General features: G+C 38.0%; 1 protein-coding gene across 2 annotated transcripts; it reads left to right on the top strand.

Annotated features, from left to right (window-relative positions):
* Positions 1-4644: 4644 nt before the first annotated feature.
* Positions 4645-18074, top strand: trappc13 (trafficking protein particle complex subunit 13). 2 transcript variants are annotated; one of them, XM_083892947.1, is made up of 14 exons: positions 4645-4746; positions 5959-6027; positions 8732-8831; positions 9216-9300; positions 9388-9515; positions 10150-10222; positions 10522-10566; positions 11580-11597; positions 15031-15164; positions 15262-15460; positions 16291-16391; positions 16987-17134; positions 17829-17897; positions 17968-18074. In XM_083892947.1, the coding sequence occupies exons 1-14, from the start codon at positions 4701-4703 to the stop codon at positions 18064-18066; spliced, it is 1314 nt and encodes a 437-aa protein (XP_083749073.1). In that variant the 5' UTR covers positions 4645-4700; the 3' UTR covers positions 18067-18074. The 2 variants fall into 2 exon arrangements, with proteins under 2 accessions (XP_083749073.1, XP_083749074.1); XM_083892948.1 differs by having other exon boundaries at positions 17829-18063.
* Positions 18075-19359: the final 1285 nt, after the last annotated feature.

Genomic DNA, 19359 nt, shown 5'->3' with positions numbered 1-19359 from the left:
TGCATTATGTAATAAATCTAAAGCAACTGGCCATAAAATCCTCCTAATATGTCACAGAGACTCAGGAATAATGTTCATATAACAAACTGAACTCACCAACAACAACAGTACAGCCAACATATTTGCATTAAAAAAAAAATATTTTGCAGACTGCAAATCATGTTTCGGCATGTGGCGCCACCTACCGTCGTCTACCAATCATTGCGGTCCGTAGAGTCTCAGCTGCCGAGCAACCACGGGTTGCCAGTTACGTCAGAAAACGAAACGTAAAAGACCTCTGTATTTTGAATTTGAACGTAGTAACGGTTTTCGGCCACATTCTTACATATGGCGCCTTTAATTATGTGTATATAACTTGCGTGAGTTTGATATATGTTTAAAATTTCACATTTAAGACAATGAGGTTTTGCCGATTCTGATTCTAAACCTTTTAAGAAGAACAGATACAGTAGGTAGCCGTTTCAATTCAAATATATTGGCCCCTAAACTAAATAAAAGTGCTAATTTGAACCATATAAGGTTCTTCTGCTTGTCCTCATAGGAGAACCCTTTTTGGCTTCAGGTAGAACCTATTCATAAAGGACCCTCCAAAAGGGTTCCACGTGAAACCCTTTTTAAACCCTTTATTCAGGAAAGGGGTTTTAAAGGGTCCTCTGGATCAAAATGGTTCTTACTGGAACCATCAGTGTTACCAAGAATCCTTCTTCAGTAAAGGGTTTTTCAGAAGCAAATGGTTCCAGGTAGAACCTCAGCCCTTGTAGGAGAACCCTTTTGGAACCCTTATATCTAAGAGTGTACGATCGAATGGTGACCTTTCACCCTATGTCTCACCCTGTGACCCTAATGTGGAGGACAAAGCGGTAAACGATGGATGGATCTTTATGATTTTTCATTGTACAAAATAATCGATATACTGACAACTTTTTACTTTCTCAGTATAGTCGTGTTTAGATCTTGTGTCGATAAATGTCTCCTGTCCCCGCCCCCGCCCCTGCGCTGCTGCTGTATACACACAAACGCTCCCTCGGTTAGGTCTGATAGTATTGCTTGACAGACACCCCCCCGTTTTCAGGTGAAGAACGCAGCACGTAAACAATGTCACGTCATTTATGTTTTCCTGAAAAAGACCAAACCGACAATAACGCAAATAAGCCAAACTTACGCACTGCAGCTTTAACGTGAAAACAATAAAAAAATACAATGAACTGGATGCGGCTTGTTCTTAGAAAAGTGGCTCAGTGGCCTCTGGTCTGTCATTGGTGGTTGGTCAAATTTTGCATTTCATCAGATGAAGTTATCACGAAACGCACGGTCGGTGCAGATGAGGAAGAGAGAGCGACACGGTCATTTCCTTTGTTGCTCCCTCACTGCGTTGCCAGGTAAGACAATGATTCCGTTCTCATTAAAAAACACAGAGAATAAGATTTAAATGGTTTTACTTAATTGTTTAATTATACATTTTCTGGTGCATGGAGAAGAAAAAGGTGTTTTTTCCATTTTTCGTGGCTCATTTCTTCTTAACAGAATGGGGGGGGGGGAGTATTTTGAACTAATACTTTTCCTAGTTTTATTTGACACATTCTCATGTACTGTGTGGGTGTTTAATTCAGGGTGTCGAAGTCAGAATTTAAAGTAGAATAAATCATAGATTCAACAACTTTGAAAGATGTGAGCTTCATTTTAATATATTAAAAAATGGATGTTTTTACATGCACAAATATTCTAATGCAGGCCATGTGGAATATCACTGTTTATTTTTAAAAGACAGCCTCCAGCGAGCCCTGCAGTCCTGACCGATCACACTCCGTCGAGTCAGACTTAATAAAAAAATAAAAATGGGAAACCTCAGCACTGCGTGCCAGATGAGCAACTACAGCGGCAGGACTGTCCGAGTGTTCGTGACGGCGAAAGCTCAGGAGCTCGACAGCTTCTTGACCTTGGAGTCCGGGGGTGTCGACGATAAGATCTCGTCTCCACTTCCCGGGGACAAGAAGTTCGGCTTCAGGAAGGACATCAAGTGCATCCGTGTGCTGGCGTCCCAGACTCAGGAAGTGCCCTGGGAACCTCAGCACTTCGTGTCCGTCTTCGTGGAGGACGGAGACGATGAAAGCGTTTGCTCCAGGCAGATCATGCACAACATGGCTCTGAGCGCTCCGGTGACTGTGCTCCTCTATGACGTGTAGAGCTATAGCTCCTCGTGCAAGGCCCCGATCGGGAAGTGGGACGCCATGTGTCAAAAGAGTCTCATTTCAGTCGTTGAACGCAAAAACAATGTAATTCCTGCTTTTGTTAACGATCTCTGATGTCTGCAATAAAACTGCCACTCAGCTTCCTGCTCCTCCAGTCTTTGCGTGCTGTTGTTATTATTACACAAAGTAAAAAATGAGATGTTCCTGCATGACTGGCCTCCAGTGATCATCTGCTCCGGTCCACTGTGGCGCCTTTATTCTCACTGGAGGCTGATACTAAATTAGATAGCACGGCAAAAGGGTCTCTCTCTAAATTGTCCACAAAGTTGCTATGAAAAACAACAAAAATTATATCACTTATTGTCAACAAGTAAATATAAAAACTGCATGTAATAGGTCAAACGCTGACCTTGTCAGGACCGGTAGTCCTCATGGAGACCAAAACTGGGACCTTATTTGGCAGGGACTCATATCTGAGGAACAGTTTACATTCAGGGCTCAGATTTGAATGTGGTTAGGGTTAAGCATTTCGAAAAAAAAGGACAGCTGCAGGTACCAGTGTGTTGGTTCTTGTATTTGTGGCTTTGTGAGGACCAAAATAATCGATTAAACCATATGGAGTGAGGACTATTTTGGAAAGTGGGGACATTTTGGCTCGTCGTAACAATCTTTCAAGGGCTTTAGGGGGGTTAAGACCTGGTTTTAGGGTTAGGGTTAGAGTTAGGTTTAAGTTAAGAGTTAGGCATTTGTGATGTTTAAAGTTGCATTATGTAATACATCGAAGGCAACTGGCCATAAAATCCTCCTAATATGTCACAGAGACTCAGGAATAATGTTCATATAACAAACTGAACTCACCAACAACAACAGTACAGCCAAAATATTTGCATTAAAAAAAAATATTTTGCAGACTGCAAATCATATTGATGTTTTGAAATCATGTTTTGGCATGTGGCGCCACCTACCGCCGTCTACCAATCATTGCAGTCAGTAGAGTCTCAGCTGCCGAGCAACCGCGGGTTGCCAGTTACGTCAGAAAACGAAACCTAAAAGACCTCGGTGTTTTGAATTTGAATGTAGTAACTGTGTTTGGCCACATTCTTACATATGGCGCCTTTAAGATTATAATAAGGGGCTATGGAAAAATATATAGTAAAATAAGGAACAGTAAATGTTTGAAAAGGAGCATTAATAAGTTTTCACTCATTCATTCCTGCCCTTTTTACTCAGTGCAGTAATTATTATACTTTTAATTCAACAATTCTGTACCATATAAACATAACTGTGCCAATTCTATAAACATTCTATATTCTCCACCATTTCATATTACAAACAGTTCCCTCATATCTCCATTCATTATTATCCTAAACGTAATAAGACCTAATGATCACTTTTATTCTCCCATAATAAATGCTGCTTACTGTGACTTAAATGTGTGTCATTTTGTAATTATTTTAGTGCACAACTCTACACCGAGCAGGATAATGCAGGAAAATGGCTTCCTTCTTCCATCCATCTAGGATCGGCTTCCTTTAACCTTCCTTTAATCTCACAAACATTTCATGCTGGATGTGTGAGCTTGCATCAACTATAAATGATAAAAACAGACGTGGCATAGAAGAGCAGCACAACACAGTCACTGTTTGGGCCGAAGAGGGCAAAGAGGGAGTATTCATTCGTCTGGTTATCATGACACAGACTGTTTGTTTTTGACCAGAATTGATCCAAACTCTGAAGCACACGTACAATAAAAGTAAGTATTTTTAAGCATTTTCTTAAACTCAGATTATCATTTTCTTTCTTTTAATCACGTCTCTTGTAATCTGACGTAATTTGGATTAGAAATTAAAGAGATTTAGTCGTTATTTTGTAATTAAAATGACGTTTTAACATTCAAATGTCTCGCACTCAAAATTATATAATTATATATGTAATATAATTAGATGTTTTTCAACACAGTCCCATCATCTCAGCTCTTCAGTCACTTCCAGCAAGGCTTCCTTTGAATAATATTATTCATTCACCATTCTTATTATTAATGTTTATTATAATCAAAGAATCAAAGAACAATCAAAGTTTTGTTGACAACTTTGAAATGTAGCAAATTTAAACAATATTGTAAATAAAGTTTTTGTACCCCTGTTTGTAATGTAATACAGACATGTACCATTGGATGGCAGTGTAGAGCAGAACCTTGATTCAGGAGGGGTGTACTGTGTAGAGCAAATAATGCAGTTCAGTTTCTCACACTAACTAACAAATGACGAGGAAAAAACTAATGTAATATAATATAATATAATATAATATAATATAATATAATATAATATAATATAATATAATATAATATAATGTAAATAAATACAATGTTGCTGTTGTAAAACTGCCCAGACTGTAGAGGGCGCTCGTATAGTATACTTTGTCAAAAATCAAACGACGAAGAAGAAATACGTTTCCTGTTGGGTTAAAGTGCACCAGCTAGCATAGCAGCTAACCTCTCCCCGATCTGTCAAAATGGATGTAAATCAGACGAAACAAGAGCACCTACTCGCATTAAAAGGTATTTTAATGTCGTGACAACAGTATATTGTGTAGCCGGTGACTGCAGAGATTACGCTGAGAGTAAAGCATAAGCGTTAATGTTTCTGTGTAGCAGGTTGTTGTCATTTTGTTGTTGCTGTTAGCCGCTAATAGCGCTAAACATTTACTAACATGTCGTGTAAATTTGTGGCATTTGTATGTTTAAAGAGTATGTTCTTGTCGTTATTGGGCTTTAACACGTTGAAGTGAAAAGTACATATTTTAGTAAGACCTGTACCCGAATGTCAACACGAATGACAGCCCAGTTAGGCTGTTTGTGATGGAGAGCTGTCAATTTAACTCTGCTGTTGTGTTTGTTGTCATGATTCGGTTGTTCTGACTTGTTAATATGGTTCTAGTTCACCAGGTTGTTATAATCTGCTGGCAGACGACAACTGACTAATTTTAAAAGTGACATAATAATAAAAAATACGACTGGGTGAAAAAAAAAAAAAAAAATAACGTCATTTGCTTATGTCAAGAAAAACCTATAATGACCTTTGTGTCTTTTCTCATTTAATTGTAAGCTTTGAAATATATCCATTGGATTTATACTGTTCATGGGATACAATTTGGACCAGCATTTTACAGTATAATATTTTATTGAGAGTTGTATTTATTATTTCACTTATTATTAAGAGTTGATTATTGGTGCAGCTATTTTTTATTATTTCCAGTCCTAAATTTCACACACTTCACAAAGACAATTTCAGTTAGGAGCAATGGGTTTGTTTTCATTTTTATTACTTGTAAATTCCAGTAAAATATGTAAACAACAGAAGTAAAGGTTGTAGGTTTAAAATATTACAATTAAATAAGTCATATTACTTCCACACTATCCACACAAAGACGACTTTTGATTATAGCAACACGTTAAATGACAGATATTTAACTGACACACATTTCATTTTATTGTAACTATTACATTGCTGCTTTATCTTGTCTAAGCATAATTGTAATCTTAGTATCTTTGGATTTCTGTCCACCGTTCATGCAAAACAAAAGTTCAAATGACAATAACCATTATATCACAAAATATTCATGGATCGGTCAACAGCACTCTTATGTAGACAATTTATAATAATTTGTTTTCTTTTCTCGACCCCATTCAGGATAAATGTGAGAGAAAATAACCATAGCAACTAACTTTTTTCTCTGTCTGATCACTAACCACTGTGACTTTCCTTCACAGTGATGCGCTTGACAAAACCAACCCTCTTTACAAACCTGCCGGTGACATGTGAGGATCGAGATCTACCAGGTGAGTCATCCTACAAACAGAAGATCAGGTTACGAAGACTGAACCAGAAAGGGATTTTATTGGGGGGCTGGACACTGTAGCCAAAACATTATCACCACAAAAGAGGTTTAAATCCATTGATATTGATGGTTAATGGCGATAAAGTTGAGATTTAGGCCACGTCCAGATGGAAACGTTCCCCGTAAAGACGGCATTATTTGAGGAAATATTTCTGTGCACACTGAACCCCCTGAAACGACTCAAAATGAACTGACTAAGACTTGTTAAACACAGAAACATGTTGCAAATGCATTGTATTTCAATGTATTCCTATAATGCATAAACATTATATCTATACTGAATTTTACATGATTGGAAACCTAATTTTAAACAGTGAGCACTTTTTTTTAAAATCATTCTACTTTGGCAAGGTGGTTAATTACACATTCCCCTGTGAAGGTGACGGAGTCAGTTTTTTTTAATTGTTTTATAGACACTGTAATATATTGTTATGAAAAAAAACAAATTGAAGGGGTCAGCAAGGATGTCATAAGATAAACATTATAATCTGAAAATAAACACATAAACTATAATCAATACAAATGAACTGTTTTTAGTATTTACTTTCGATCCAGTTTCCACTATTTGTTTTTCCCTTTGGTAAAGATGAGGCACAGAGTGATGGGGGTCGCTGCTCTGTAACTAAACTCCAAACAAACCGTAAATCACATTGTCACTTAGTGGCTAGGATGCTATTTATATTAGAGTACAGATATGTCACATGCACTATTTAAAAAAAAAAAAAAGTGAATCGGTTAAATTTGAGGTTCCATTTGACTCAGCACTTAATCAACCTCCTATTGATCTCACTTAATTATTTATATCAGAGCTATAATATGCAGAGCATAGTAGCAGCAGTCACAGTGGAAAGAGTAGGGTTATTAATATAAGTCGGTCAAATGATCACAGAACAAACATATTTCCAAGGAGAGAAATTTGATCCCAATAAAATCCCTTTCTGGTTCAGTCTTTGTAATCTGATCTTCAAAGCACTGTCCTCTGTCTCTTTGATCCACCCAGCAGTACCCAGAATACTCAAACACAAGACAAAGAGCACCCTTTAAAACCTTACTATGTGCATATAGATATTCTGCTGGGTGACATGTTGATATCCTGAAGCACTGATCAGTCAATTTGTCACTGTTTTAAAAGTTTCAATTTGGTTATTCTCTTCCGTTTCTGGACATTTGTGTTTAAAGGTACATTGTAAATAAATAAAACTGCCTTTTTAGGTTTAAAGTGACATTTGTTTATAGTTACTGTACAAATACAAATAAAATATGCAGATTTAATTCCATAATCAATTAAAAACTCTTGCCGTTTGTGTATAGGGGCTCAATGCTCACTCTTTTTTATATTTTGATATATATATAAACACAACAAACACACATAATGCTTTATTTTAGGCAACACAAGGCTTTGAATTGCTGTTCAAAATGCAGCTGCTCATTTGTTGACCGGGAAGAGACGACATGACCACACGTGTGGCTTCCTGTTAGTCTCTGGATCCGGTTGAGAATGTCGTAACATGTTTTTGGTGGTGAATGGTCTCTCTGCTCCAGTCAGAGCAATGACTGCACTTTGACATTTTCACCAGCTTTATGTAATGTTTTTAATCCCAGTTGAGCTGGACCCAAATTGGGGCAAAAGTAGAAAGAACTAATTGTAATTTTACCGTATTTTAAGCAGCACTTTTGGCAACATGATTTTTATAAATAAATCTGGGCCTTTGACCGTTGAACTGCTGCAGCACGACAACATAAGTTGGCACATTCATGTCATGGCCTTCACCATATCAGGTGTTCATGGGTCGTTGGGTCAAGACGTTTGTCGCTGTCAGACCTTTCCCATCGAGTTTTGCTTCCAGATACACTCTTAGAAATAAGGGTTCCTAAAGGGTCCTTCTACAAGGGCTGAGGTTCTACATGGAACCATTTGCTTCTGAAACACCCTTTCCTGAAGAAAGGGTTTTTAAAGGGTTCTTGGTAACACTAATGGTTCCAGTCAAAACCATTTTGATCCAGAGAACCCTCCAAAAGGGTTAAAAAGGTTCTACCTGGAGCCAATAAGGGTTCTCCTATGAGGACAAGCCGAAGAACCTTATATGGTTCTACTTAGCACTTTTATTTCTAAGATTGTACAGTGCTTCACAAATGTATTAGACCACCACCCAAATCCACAGCTCCCCGAAATGACTTACCAAAATAAATGTTTATGTTTCTTTAATGGTTAATACACCAGTGTGTAGAAGCTCTTTAACCAAAATTATAATTGTAATGCTGAAATATAATATAAATATTATTTCACACACAAAATAGTAAATCGCAATATTATTTCTTGATTAAAATGTCAAATTATTTACTTTTCATTTTAGTGGTTGAAGCACTGTATTGAAGTGTGATCATTGAAGTGTGTTTTCCTTGGACCGTATTCGTTCATTGCAGCTTTGCAGCTGTTGGCACTTGTATGTGCAAGCTACGAGTGATAATGATTAGTAGCCCATTGATATTAATGATAACACTTCATGTATTTGTTTATTACGTGATGGTAAAGCTGCTCCAGCTGGAATGCAGATGTTTCAGATTTAGACACACGCTGCATCCGCAAAAGATGCGGATTCAGGCTGCAGATTTCATGACGCATACTTTGTTTTTGGTTTCCACAGGAGACTCGTTCAGTCAACTGATGAGGCAGGATCCTTCCACCATCAAAGGAGCAGAGACGATTATGCTCGGCGAGATGCTTACGTTACCACAGAACTTTGGGTAACAAGCAAAATGCTGATTTGGCTTTTGGTAACACTTTACACTAACGTAAAGGCAAGAAAATCTGAAGTTATACAGTGTTATATTGATAGTAATCACTAAGTAATTCCATTGTAATGACATGCTTATTATCAGTTTTGTGTCACAAAGTTTTATCAAACTGTCTTACTGCTTTATCATCTCTTTATTACCACACTATTCCTGTTATTATTAACAAGCTGGAAATTGGTAGAAATAAGAGAATATAACATAACATAACATAACATAACATAACAAAAACCATGTCATTACTGTACTTGAATGTAAAGTGTTACCAGACAAAAATCTACAATTTATATCCCAAACCGGTTCATTTTCTGTGATTTGATTCTCTTCATGACGCAGAAATATTTTCCTCGGGGAGACCTTCTCGAGTTACATTAGTGTGCACAATGACAGCAACCAAGTTGTAAAGGACATTCTCGTCAAGGTACTGTAAAAGAACATTTCCATGTCAAACTCCACTTTATTTACACTTCAGCTTCACGCGGTCATCCTGTCATGTGACCTTTCACAGGCCGACTTACAGACCAGCTCGCAGAGACTCAACCTCTCTGCGTCAAACTCTGCAGTAGCGGAACTCAAGCCCGAGTGCTGCATCGATGATGTCATCCACCACGAAGTCAAAGAAATCGGAACACACATGTGAGTGTTTTGTATGACTTTTCTTTTATACCCCGTAGTGTGTAGCGTTCAAATGAAAACAAATGTTTCTTTCAAAGCTGATGTTTCTCACAGGAATTAATTAGATATAAAAAAATAAAAAAAGTCAAGACAAACAGAGGCAGTGAGTGTAACTGATAAATATTTCATGAAAAGTTTCAGGCTCAAAAGAAAACGTCATTTATCAGTCCCCACCCGCCCCTGTACTGCCAGTGTATACACACAAACGCTCCCTCAGTCTTGTCCTCTCCATTGTGTCCTCTTCTGTTACACCAATTGTCCTCATGTCCTCCTTCACAACATCCGTGAACGTCCTCTGTAGTCGTCCTCTTTTCCTCCTGTCTCGCAGCTCCATTTTCAACTTCCTTTGTCCAATATAATCACGATCTCTGATCCTGTCCATCCTGGTCACTCCCTGCCAAAATCACAGCAACTTCAGCTCCGACATCTCCAACAGAGACAAAAAAAAAGTTACACTATAAACTATAAATCCAGAAATGTCCCACCAGGTTCACCAAAATCTGACAAAACAGTGCTACATTGTTGAATAAAGTCCCAGTCGTCTTTCTTGGTTGTTATTCTGAATATTTATTCCTTTTGTTTTTTCCGTTTCCAGCTTAGTGTGTGCAGTCAGTTACACCACACATTTCGGGGAGAAGCTCTATTTTCGGAAGTTCTTCAAATTCCAGGTGAGTATTTGGAGTGCGCTCATTAGACGACAGTGGTTAAAGTGTGTGTAAGCTTGGAGTGGACCTGGCAAATGTCACACCTCTACAACAGAGGGCGAATGCAATTACAGTGAGGGCTGTGCATTTGGAGGGCTGCACTCGCGGTTTGTGAACAGGTTACCAGGCCTGATATTTGACAATAACGTCTCGTGTCTTCTGTCGGATTTCTGTTTCTGTCACATTTTTTTTTTTTTGGAATGTAAATGGAGGCGGCGTGTGATAAAACGACAACATTTAGTTTACAATCTATTTTTAATCAGGTTTTGAAGCCGCTGGATGTGAAGACAAAGTTCTACAATGCAGAGGTAAGTACGCCACACTCAAACACCAGCAGCTGCTGCTGCTGCTGCAGTACGCACATATATATGTATATATACATCTGTCAACACGTCTCTCTGCAAATAGAAGAACTGTATTCTATGACATGCCAGTTCTTAAGTAGCATGAATAACATGCTTCGAGTCATATTTCAATGCCTAGTTGGAAACTCTCAGTCTGCTAATAGATGGCGATGGTGTTAGATAGACTTCATGGAAAACCCGTGCACCCTCATTAAAGGTCCCATATTATGCAAAATCAACTTTTTAATCATTTAAATCCTCATATTTGGGAATCTGGAGGTCCTATCAGTCGGCAAAGTGTGAAAAAAGGTGACTCACTCATGTTTTTGTGGTCCTCCTCAGTCTAAGTACAGGAGATGAAACACGCGATGTTGACGGCCACTAGGACGTCACAATGCTCTAAATTCCTGGAAACGTTCTATTCTTGGCTCCACAGTGCAGCACAGCGTTCTACACAAACTTCCAGCCTCAGAGGATTTATCTGTCCAGTGGATACATGTTATATATGATGGCAATGTGCCTGCTAGAGCCTGCAATTGATCACTTTTCCAAATGCTAACTGCTGTTAGCTCCCAGTAGCCTCTGTGGCTGATGTCATTTCCTGTCCCGTAAGTTTTGTTTTACTTTTTTTAAAGAGATACTACTAAACGGAGCGTTCTGAACAGGGCTGTTTTGGCAGGGTGATTGAACTGCTGTGGTGCTTCATCCTTATGGTATTTTGACCAAAGCATGTCACAGACATGTTCATTAGGACACCAGGGAACTAGGTTCATTTGGAGAAATAGGGTATAATGTGGGACCTTTAAGTAGAAAGTGTTGGAGGTCGACTGGTTCTCCTTGTTTCCCTTTCTCCTCATTTTCACAGCAGTAGCGTTTTTTTTTTTTTGTATTAGACTGCATATATTCATTGTCATCATCTTTTTTTGGCATGTAACTTCATTTGTTCATTGTGTCTTGTATTTTATTTTCTCCATTAGAGTGATCTCAGTTCTGTGGTAATTGTTTCTTCTGTTCTCATGGCTGAACGTTAATGTCGCTTCAACTTTCTGGCGCAGCAGACGTTTGTCTCTCTGGCCTCTCCCCCCGCCCCCCCCGCCCGCCCCCTGACAGAAAGGTGCAAAGCAGAAAAATGGAAAGGAATGTATTGGCCTTGACACATTTACGAGACTAGTGTTTGGATTAACGCTAACACATTAGTCTTCAACATAAACTTTCCATTTTTTTTTTTTGCCCTTTTTGCCCTTTCTGTGGATGCTTACACCTTCTCGCAAACTCATCCTTCACAGGGCTTGGATTTTTTAATTGATGGTATAAATTGTGGTGGGCGGGCTTTGCATTGATTATGCAATTTGATATTATTGGGACGATCAGCTGTTGTTGTTTTAAATTAGGATTTAAATTATTATGTGTGTATGTGTGATTGTCAGTGAATATTGGACCAAAATGACCTTTTTTTTTTCTTACACTCACTGATTCATCATATAATCATTATGAGTTCATGACAGCAGAGTGTTTGATTATACAGTGTGTAATGAAAATGAGAGGTTTCAGGTTTGGGTTGTAATGGCTTTGCATGAAGCAGACGCTGAGCTCTGTGATTTTAACATTAACCTGAGTCAGAATTGTGTTGAAATGCAAGGCATGAACTAATCTTTGCTTCTCTCTCATTGTACTGTATATCCTGTTAAGTAGAGGTTGCACTATAATATATAGATTATTTCTCACCCAAAGAATCAACTAGTTAGTTGGGAGATGACCTTTTTACCCCCTATTCAAATTATAATGTACATAACATTATAAAAGTACATCATTATTGAAAATGTGGCTGGGAAATAAGATAATAATAACTGTCACCATTTTACAACCATATATAATAATACATTTTTATATTAAATGATGATTTTATTTACTATAAGTGATAAATCAGGTCATCAATATTGCAGAAAAATATAAAGGTACTAAAGGTTACTCATGCAGAGAGGTCCATGTCAGCATTATGTGTATTATATTATATGACCTTATTTTAATCTATAATAATACATCTCCATTTATTATATTTTGTTTTAATCTGAACCTGAACTCAATCCAACTTTATTTGTTAAGCACTTTAAAACAACCACAGTTAACCACAGAGCTGCACAGAGTAATAAATAAAGAACATAAAAGCTCACACGATGTAATAATAAAAAGACGAAAAACAAATAAAATAAATGAAAAGACATAAATCCTGGGTAAAAGTAACAACCCTTCAATAAAACACAATGAAAACAAATACAAAATGACAACAATCTATAAAAAGTAGATGTATTATTAGGTGGTACTACTCAATTATACACAGGTGCAACTAATTAGTACTTAATTATGTTTAGCTAGTCATCAGATTTTGTAGAAGTGGCGAATGTGCTTTTTAAATACTAGGATAATGTAATACCAGTCCTTGTTTTGCAGTTCTACTCTAAATTCTATTCTTGGCTTGACAGTGCAGCACAGAGTTCTACACAAACTTCCAGCCTCAGAGGATTTATCTGTCCAGTGGATACATGTGATATATGACGGCAATGTGCCTGCTAGAGCCTGCAAATGATCACTTTTCCTAATGCTAACTACTGTTAGCTCCAAGTAGCCTATGTGTCCCTTAAGTTTTGTTTAAATTTTTTTAAGGTGGACCTAAAGAGATACTACTAAACAGAGCGTTCTGAACAGGGCTGTTTTGGCAGGGTGATTGAACTGCTGTGGTGCTTCATCCTTATGGTATTTTGACCAAAGCATGTCACAGACATGTTCATTAGGACACCAGGCAACTAGGTTAACTTGGAGAAATAGGGTATAATATGTCCCCTTTAAGATATAACTATGTAAAACTTTCTAAATAAACTCATAAAGGTGATATGAAAACACTCGAATGAGCGACCACATTAAAAAGTGAGTCTCTGTGCAACCTCTACTGAATATTCCGGCTGGTCAACAACACTCGTACTAACCACGTCCTCAAAGGTCCACTGAGCAAACTTGATAGAAGTAATTAAAACAAAACGTCCAGAATTAGCGTTTGTGTGTTTGACGTCCGTCTTACAAACATTAACACTCCCATCACGTAGGTTAAAGGGTACGTTCAAGGTCGATCTCAAAACATCACTCACAAGGTCATATGTACACTGACAGAGTTACAGCTGTTAAATGTTATCGTTCCCTTTGACCGTACTGGCTGTGAAAACATCATTATTACTGTTGTATCTCTGTAGCAACAGAAGCCACAGTCTTCTTCTATGGCTGGACAGATTACATTCCTCCTGTCAGCTTTTACTCGGGAGGAATACTTCCATAAATCTTTGAGAGTGTCTATTATTTTAATGAGTGTACTAAATATTCCTCTGGGGTCTGGTTTTAATTTACACCACTTGAAGATTCACTCCTCCTCACTGATACCAATGGACAGTAAAAACATCCATCACTTGTTTTATGTGACTCAAACTTCAGATACTGCACATTCTTTGTTTGAACCAGGGGTGTCAAACTCTATTATATCCAATCTAATCCAACTTAATTTATATATAATTAAAAATTATAGTCCAGGGCACATACTGTAGAGCACAATTTGAACTCAAGTGGGCCGGACCAGTAAAATAATCACATAATAAGCGATGAACAACAAGAAATCAAAACTTTTCCCCTTTGTTTTTACAAAACATATAGTGAACGACCGGAAAAATAAGTGCAATTTCAGCAATAGTATGCCCAAGTTTTACCATTTACATGTGTGCAGGATCACAGTGAATCTGCAAAGACACAAAAAGTGCTAGTGCTGGACGCATTAACGGCGTCAACGTTAAAAACGAATTGTTAAAATGAGTCTCTAAAGTAACGCTAAATCTAAAAACAGAGTCACACTTACGCAGTTCACAGGTACGCTAGTTATTTGTAGCGCTGCTCTTTTTGTTTAATCTAGTTCGACTGTAGGCATGCTAACGGCGCTAAACGAGCTAATGCAGCTAACGGAGCTAACTGGTAAACGGTGCCTGGACTCGGGTGTCGCGGCACGTAAACATGTCGTCACGCGCATCTTTTTCCAGTCTGCTAGCTAGTATTTGACATTAAGTTTGACACTCCTGGTTTAAACCAAAGAATACATTATATATAAGCTGTGGAGTTTGTTAAGAAAAGTATAAAAAGTTTCCTTTTATACCCAGAATTAAATCACACTCTCCAGTAACTCTTAAAATGTACATATGGGATCTTGACTGTTGTTTGAAGATTCTCTTGCAAAGCCTTGAACGTATCTTTGAAGGCAGTAGGATTTTTTGCACAACTCCTCTCCCTAAACCTAACTATAGGAAGTCGACGTGTTGCTCAGTTCACCTCGGAGTTTATACACTTTGATTTGCGAAACGTATGACGTGTCGGGCGTGACGGCTGTCGCCTGTGCTTCAGACAGATGAAGTGTTCCTGGAGGCTCAGATCCAGAACATCACTACCTCGCCCATGTTCATGGAGAAGGTCTCTCTGGAGCCCTCCATGATGTACAACGTCACGGAGCTCAACACAGTCGAGCACGGAGAGCAAGGGTAAGAGCACGTCTTCCCTCCGTGTCGACGCGACTTGTCAATGAAGCATCAGTTTGTTCGTTTATCATTCTCCGGCGCTGTGATTTTTCTTCATCAGGGAGTCTACGTTTGGGAAAATGTCCTACCTGCAACCCATGGACACGCGACAATACCTGTACTGTTTGAAGCCAAAGCCGGAGTACGCGGAGAAGGCGGGAGTCATCAAGGGTGTGACGGTGATAGGGAAGCTGGACATCGTATGGAAGACCAATCTTGGGGAGAGAGGGAGGTTACAGACCAGTCAGCTGCAACGAATGGTATTTATTTATGCATTCATTCAGTGTCTTTGAGTGGGGGCATTGCACATCAGTCAACATGTAAACACAATACTTTATTAATGAACAGGGGGAAATGGGATGCGTTACATTTGCTCCCTCAAAAATAAAATGACAAAATAGTAAAAAGAACAATTAAATTGATCAACATATAAAATATATTAAATGTAACATATATATGTGCTTCATATGAAAAATACTGTATATGGATTATTGTTCAAATGATGGATCCTGTCAGTTGCGTTAGACAGATTTTTTGCTATTTCCTGGTGGACTTGTGTAATCCTTAGGCAGGTTGATGGAATAAAATGTATCCGAAAAACAAAGAAACGAAACAAAGAAAAGCCAAAACAATTTGTCAATATAACTACTAATAATATACAATAGATCATACAGCAAGGGAAAACCAGGAAGTGGGGAGAGAAATGTAGGTTACTGCTTATTTTATTAAAGGTTTTTTTTAAGGGTTTGAGATCAATTTCACTGGAGTAAACTACACACTGTGTGTATGTATGAAGTTCCACATGTTGCTCTTAATATATAAATAATATACACACACTATTTTGGATTGGAGATGAAGAAGACCAAAGGTGTGGAAAGTGAGATGAAAATTAATATTTAGTCATAACATAACATACATGTATCAAGGGCCACTGTACGTGTAAATGAATAAATAATATTTTTAAGTTTGTATACAATGTACGACTCAAGATGGTTAGTTTGGACAATGTTTCGATGCTGTTGCCAAAATCATATAATCACATTTTTTAAATCCCAAAAACAATGTTAATATTTGTCATGGTGTTCTCCAGGCTCCTGGTTATGGAGACATCAGGTTGTCGTTGGAGATGATTCCTGACACTGTGAACCTTGAAGAGCCTTTTGACATCGTCTGTAAAATCACCAACTGCAGGTAAAAAAAAAAGTTTCAGTCAATCTGAGCAAGAATATCAAGACTATATACACTCCCGTCCAAAAGTTTGGGGTCACTTATACAATTTGTTTGTTTTTTCCATTAAAACTCACACTTATATTCATCAGAGTTGCTAAATGAATAGAAAATATAGCCAAGACATTGACAAGATTAGAAATAATGTTTTTTATTCCAAATAATAATTTTGCCCTTTCGTCAAAGAACCAGCATAACTGTTTTCAGTTGTGCTAACATTCATTGCACAAGGGTTTTCAAGGGTTTTCTAATCATCCAATAGCCTTCTAACATGATTAGCAAACACAATGTACCATTAGAACACTGGAATTGCTGGAAATGGGCCTCTATACACCTATATACATATTCCATTATAACCAGACGTTTGCAGCTAGAATAGTCGTTTACCACATGAACAATGTATAGAGTGTATTTCTGATTCATTTAATGTTATATTCATTGAAAAAAAAAGTGCCTTTCCTTCAAAAATAAGGACATTTCTAAGTGACCCCAAACTTTTGAACGGCAGTGTGAAATGAATAATGTGATTAAATGATGTTTTCTGGTGTCCGTGCTCTAGTGAAAGAACTATGGACCTGGTGCTGGAGATGTGTAACACCGGGTCAGTCCACTGGTGCGGCGTCTCAGGGCGACAGCTGGGGAAACTCAGCCCTGCTGCTTTCCTCTCTCTGCCCCTCACACTCCTCTCATCTGTGCAGGGTCTGCAGGTATGTGTGAGTGACTCTTCGACAAAACTCTACTGTCAACGCGCTGACGTCTGCTGCGTTCAGACCATTGACAAAATGAGTTAATGCAGTGCAGATGACGGCTTTCAGCTCCACACGACTCTTGGCTCTGTCAGTGTGGCAGTGTCTTGTTTTTGTGGCGACAGTTCTGCGCTGCACACACAGTGATGTATTTGTACGTTATGACTGAGCAGACGAGGCGGAAGAAGCACACGGTGCGAGTAAAGTCAGACCGCTTCACAGAGTTGAAGGAAACCGGTACAAGTAAAAGAAGTGGTCTCAAAATGTACTCAAAGTAAAATAGTAGCTTTTTATGTTTATGTTTTGAAATCATGTTTTGGCATGTGGCGCCACCTACCGCCGTCTACCAATCATTGCGGTCAGTAGAGTCTCAGCTGCCGAGCAATCGCGGGTTGCCAGTTAAGTCTAAGCTACAACGGCGGAGAAAACGAAACCTGAAAGAGCTCGGTATTTTGAATTTGATTGTAGTAACATTCTTACATATGGCGCCTTTAAAAATAAGCGATAGATTTTCAGCATTAAAGTGTTCAATGTCTCTTTTGTTTCAGAGCTCTTCCTCCTCTACTTCTTTGCTTTAATTTTTACTGCAGTTGACATCCAATCTTCTTCTGGATTTAATAATCCATCACTGTTTCCTCTTCTTCTCCTCTTCTAGAGTATCTCTGGCCTCAGACTCACGGATACATTTCTAAAGAGGACGTATGAATACGACGACATCGCACAGGTGTGCGTGGTCTGTCCGTACATGACCAACGAATGCTAGACATTTTATTGAACCTCTTATTGCATTTTAGATACGAGTGGACCAACTTTGGAATTATGCATTACACTCTTTTTCTTTCTTTTTTTTTGCAAGTGGGATAACGCTGTATTTTAAAATGAATTGTGAATAATATGAACCACTGTACAATGTAAATGTGCATAAATGTTAATAAAACCTATGTCCTCTTTGATTTCCTACTGATTTTGCTGTGCACTGTGGTTTGTTTGTCTTTAAAAATTTTCAGGAGGCAAACGTATACTTGATTAATATTAAACATTTTGCATATTTTAACCATAAAAGGGCCTGGATATGTCCTGTGAGTAAGTGCTTTTGACCATTTTTCCAGAATAACCTTCAATATCTGGCAGTTGTTGATGTTAAAAATGGTGTATAAACAATTTAAAATGAAGTTTGAACACCAGATTGAGTGTTAAATTTGAAATTTGAAATCTGACTAGTATACAACATATTTAAAATAAAATTTGTTTGACTTTTGGTCTCAGTGCAGAAACTGGAAACTATGTACAGGCGTTTTTTCCCCTCAACCCTTTCCTCTCTGGTGCCAAAGACAATGATTATCTGGCTTCCTGCAATAGGGTGAGTGAAATTACTGTAAAAACCACATGACGAGCAACTTCTCAGCTTTTGGAAACTGTTGAAATGTTTTCCGATGGCACAAACCGATTAGTAATTATGGAAATGCAAGCATGTCGTCAACTTAATGACTCATTAAATTATAAGAAATTTAGCACTAGGATTGCAAGGACCAGTCTTTATTTTCCTTATCAATTTCATAATTCATTACTAATTTGGTCCATTAAATGTCATAAAGCTGTTTATTGCTGATAAATCAGATCACTTGAGAAACAGAAAAAAAAGTCGATCAACTTCAAGACATTTATTCACATATTTTAGACAAAACATTTTTGCTGCCTTGACATACCTATTAGTTTCCTTGAAGCATTTGTACTCAAATACCAGATTTAAGTGCATGCAAAATGAACAATGTGAATAAATTGTTACAATGAAATGGGCTCAAAATGGGGGGGGGGGTGGGGAAAGTTCGCTAAAGTGCAAAATCTGACACAGTTGCCTTTAAAGGTGAAGACGTTCTCACTGAAAAGCAGTGATCTGAAGAACTGAATGGTCCCAGTAAAGGAATAAGCGCTGTTCCGTCTCGTCTAGAAAAATAGTGACAAACAAGACACGGTATATACAAAGTAAATCGGATGTTTTTTTTTCTGTGTAGTGTATGAGAAAAAAAAAAGCTGCAAATGTTCCCTGCAAATGCTTCGCCCTCGATTCATCGTGAAACCCCGATCTCTGCAGTAAAAGCTCAGTAAAAGAAAATCCTCTGCTCCCGTTCCGTCAATAATCGATTGAACACATTCTTGCTTCTCTTTTGTTTTTTTTTTCTTTTGAT

This window comes from Microchirus variegatus (assembly GCF_963457635.1).
Source record: "Microchirus variegatus genome assembly, chromosome: 1".
Taxonomy (NCBI): domain Eukaryota; kingdom Metazoa; phylum Chordata; class Actinopteri; order Pleuronectiformes; family Soleidae; genus Microchirus; species Microchirus variegatus.
This window is presented reverse-complemented; position numbering and strand designations above follow the sequence as displayed.

Excerpts from the sequence above, each read along its gene's own strand:
- trappc13 (XM_083892947.1), top strand. The coding sequence starts at position 4,701 with ATGGATGTAAATCAGACGAAACAAGAGCACCTACTCGCATTAAAAG. Across the intron at positions 9,301-9,387 it reads TAAAGGACATTCTCGTCAAG|GCCGACTTACAGACCAGCTC; the intron begins GTACTGTAAAAG and ends GACCTTTCACAG. Across the intron at positions 15,461-16,290 it reads CCAGTCAGCTGCAACGAATG|GCTCCTGGTTATGGAGACAT; the intron begins GTATTTATTTAT and ends GGTGTTCTCCAG.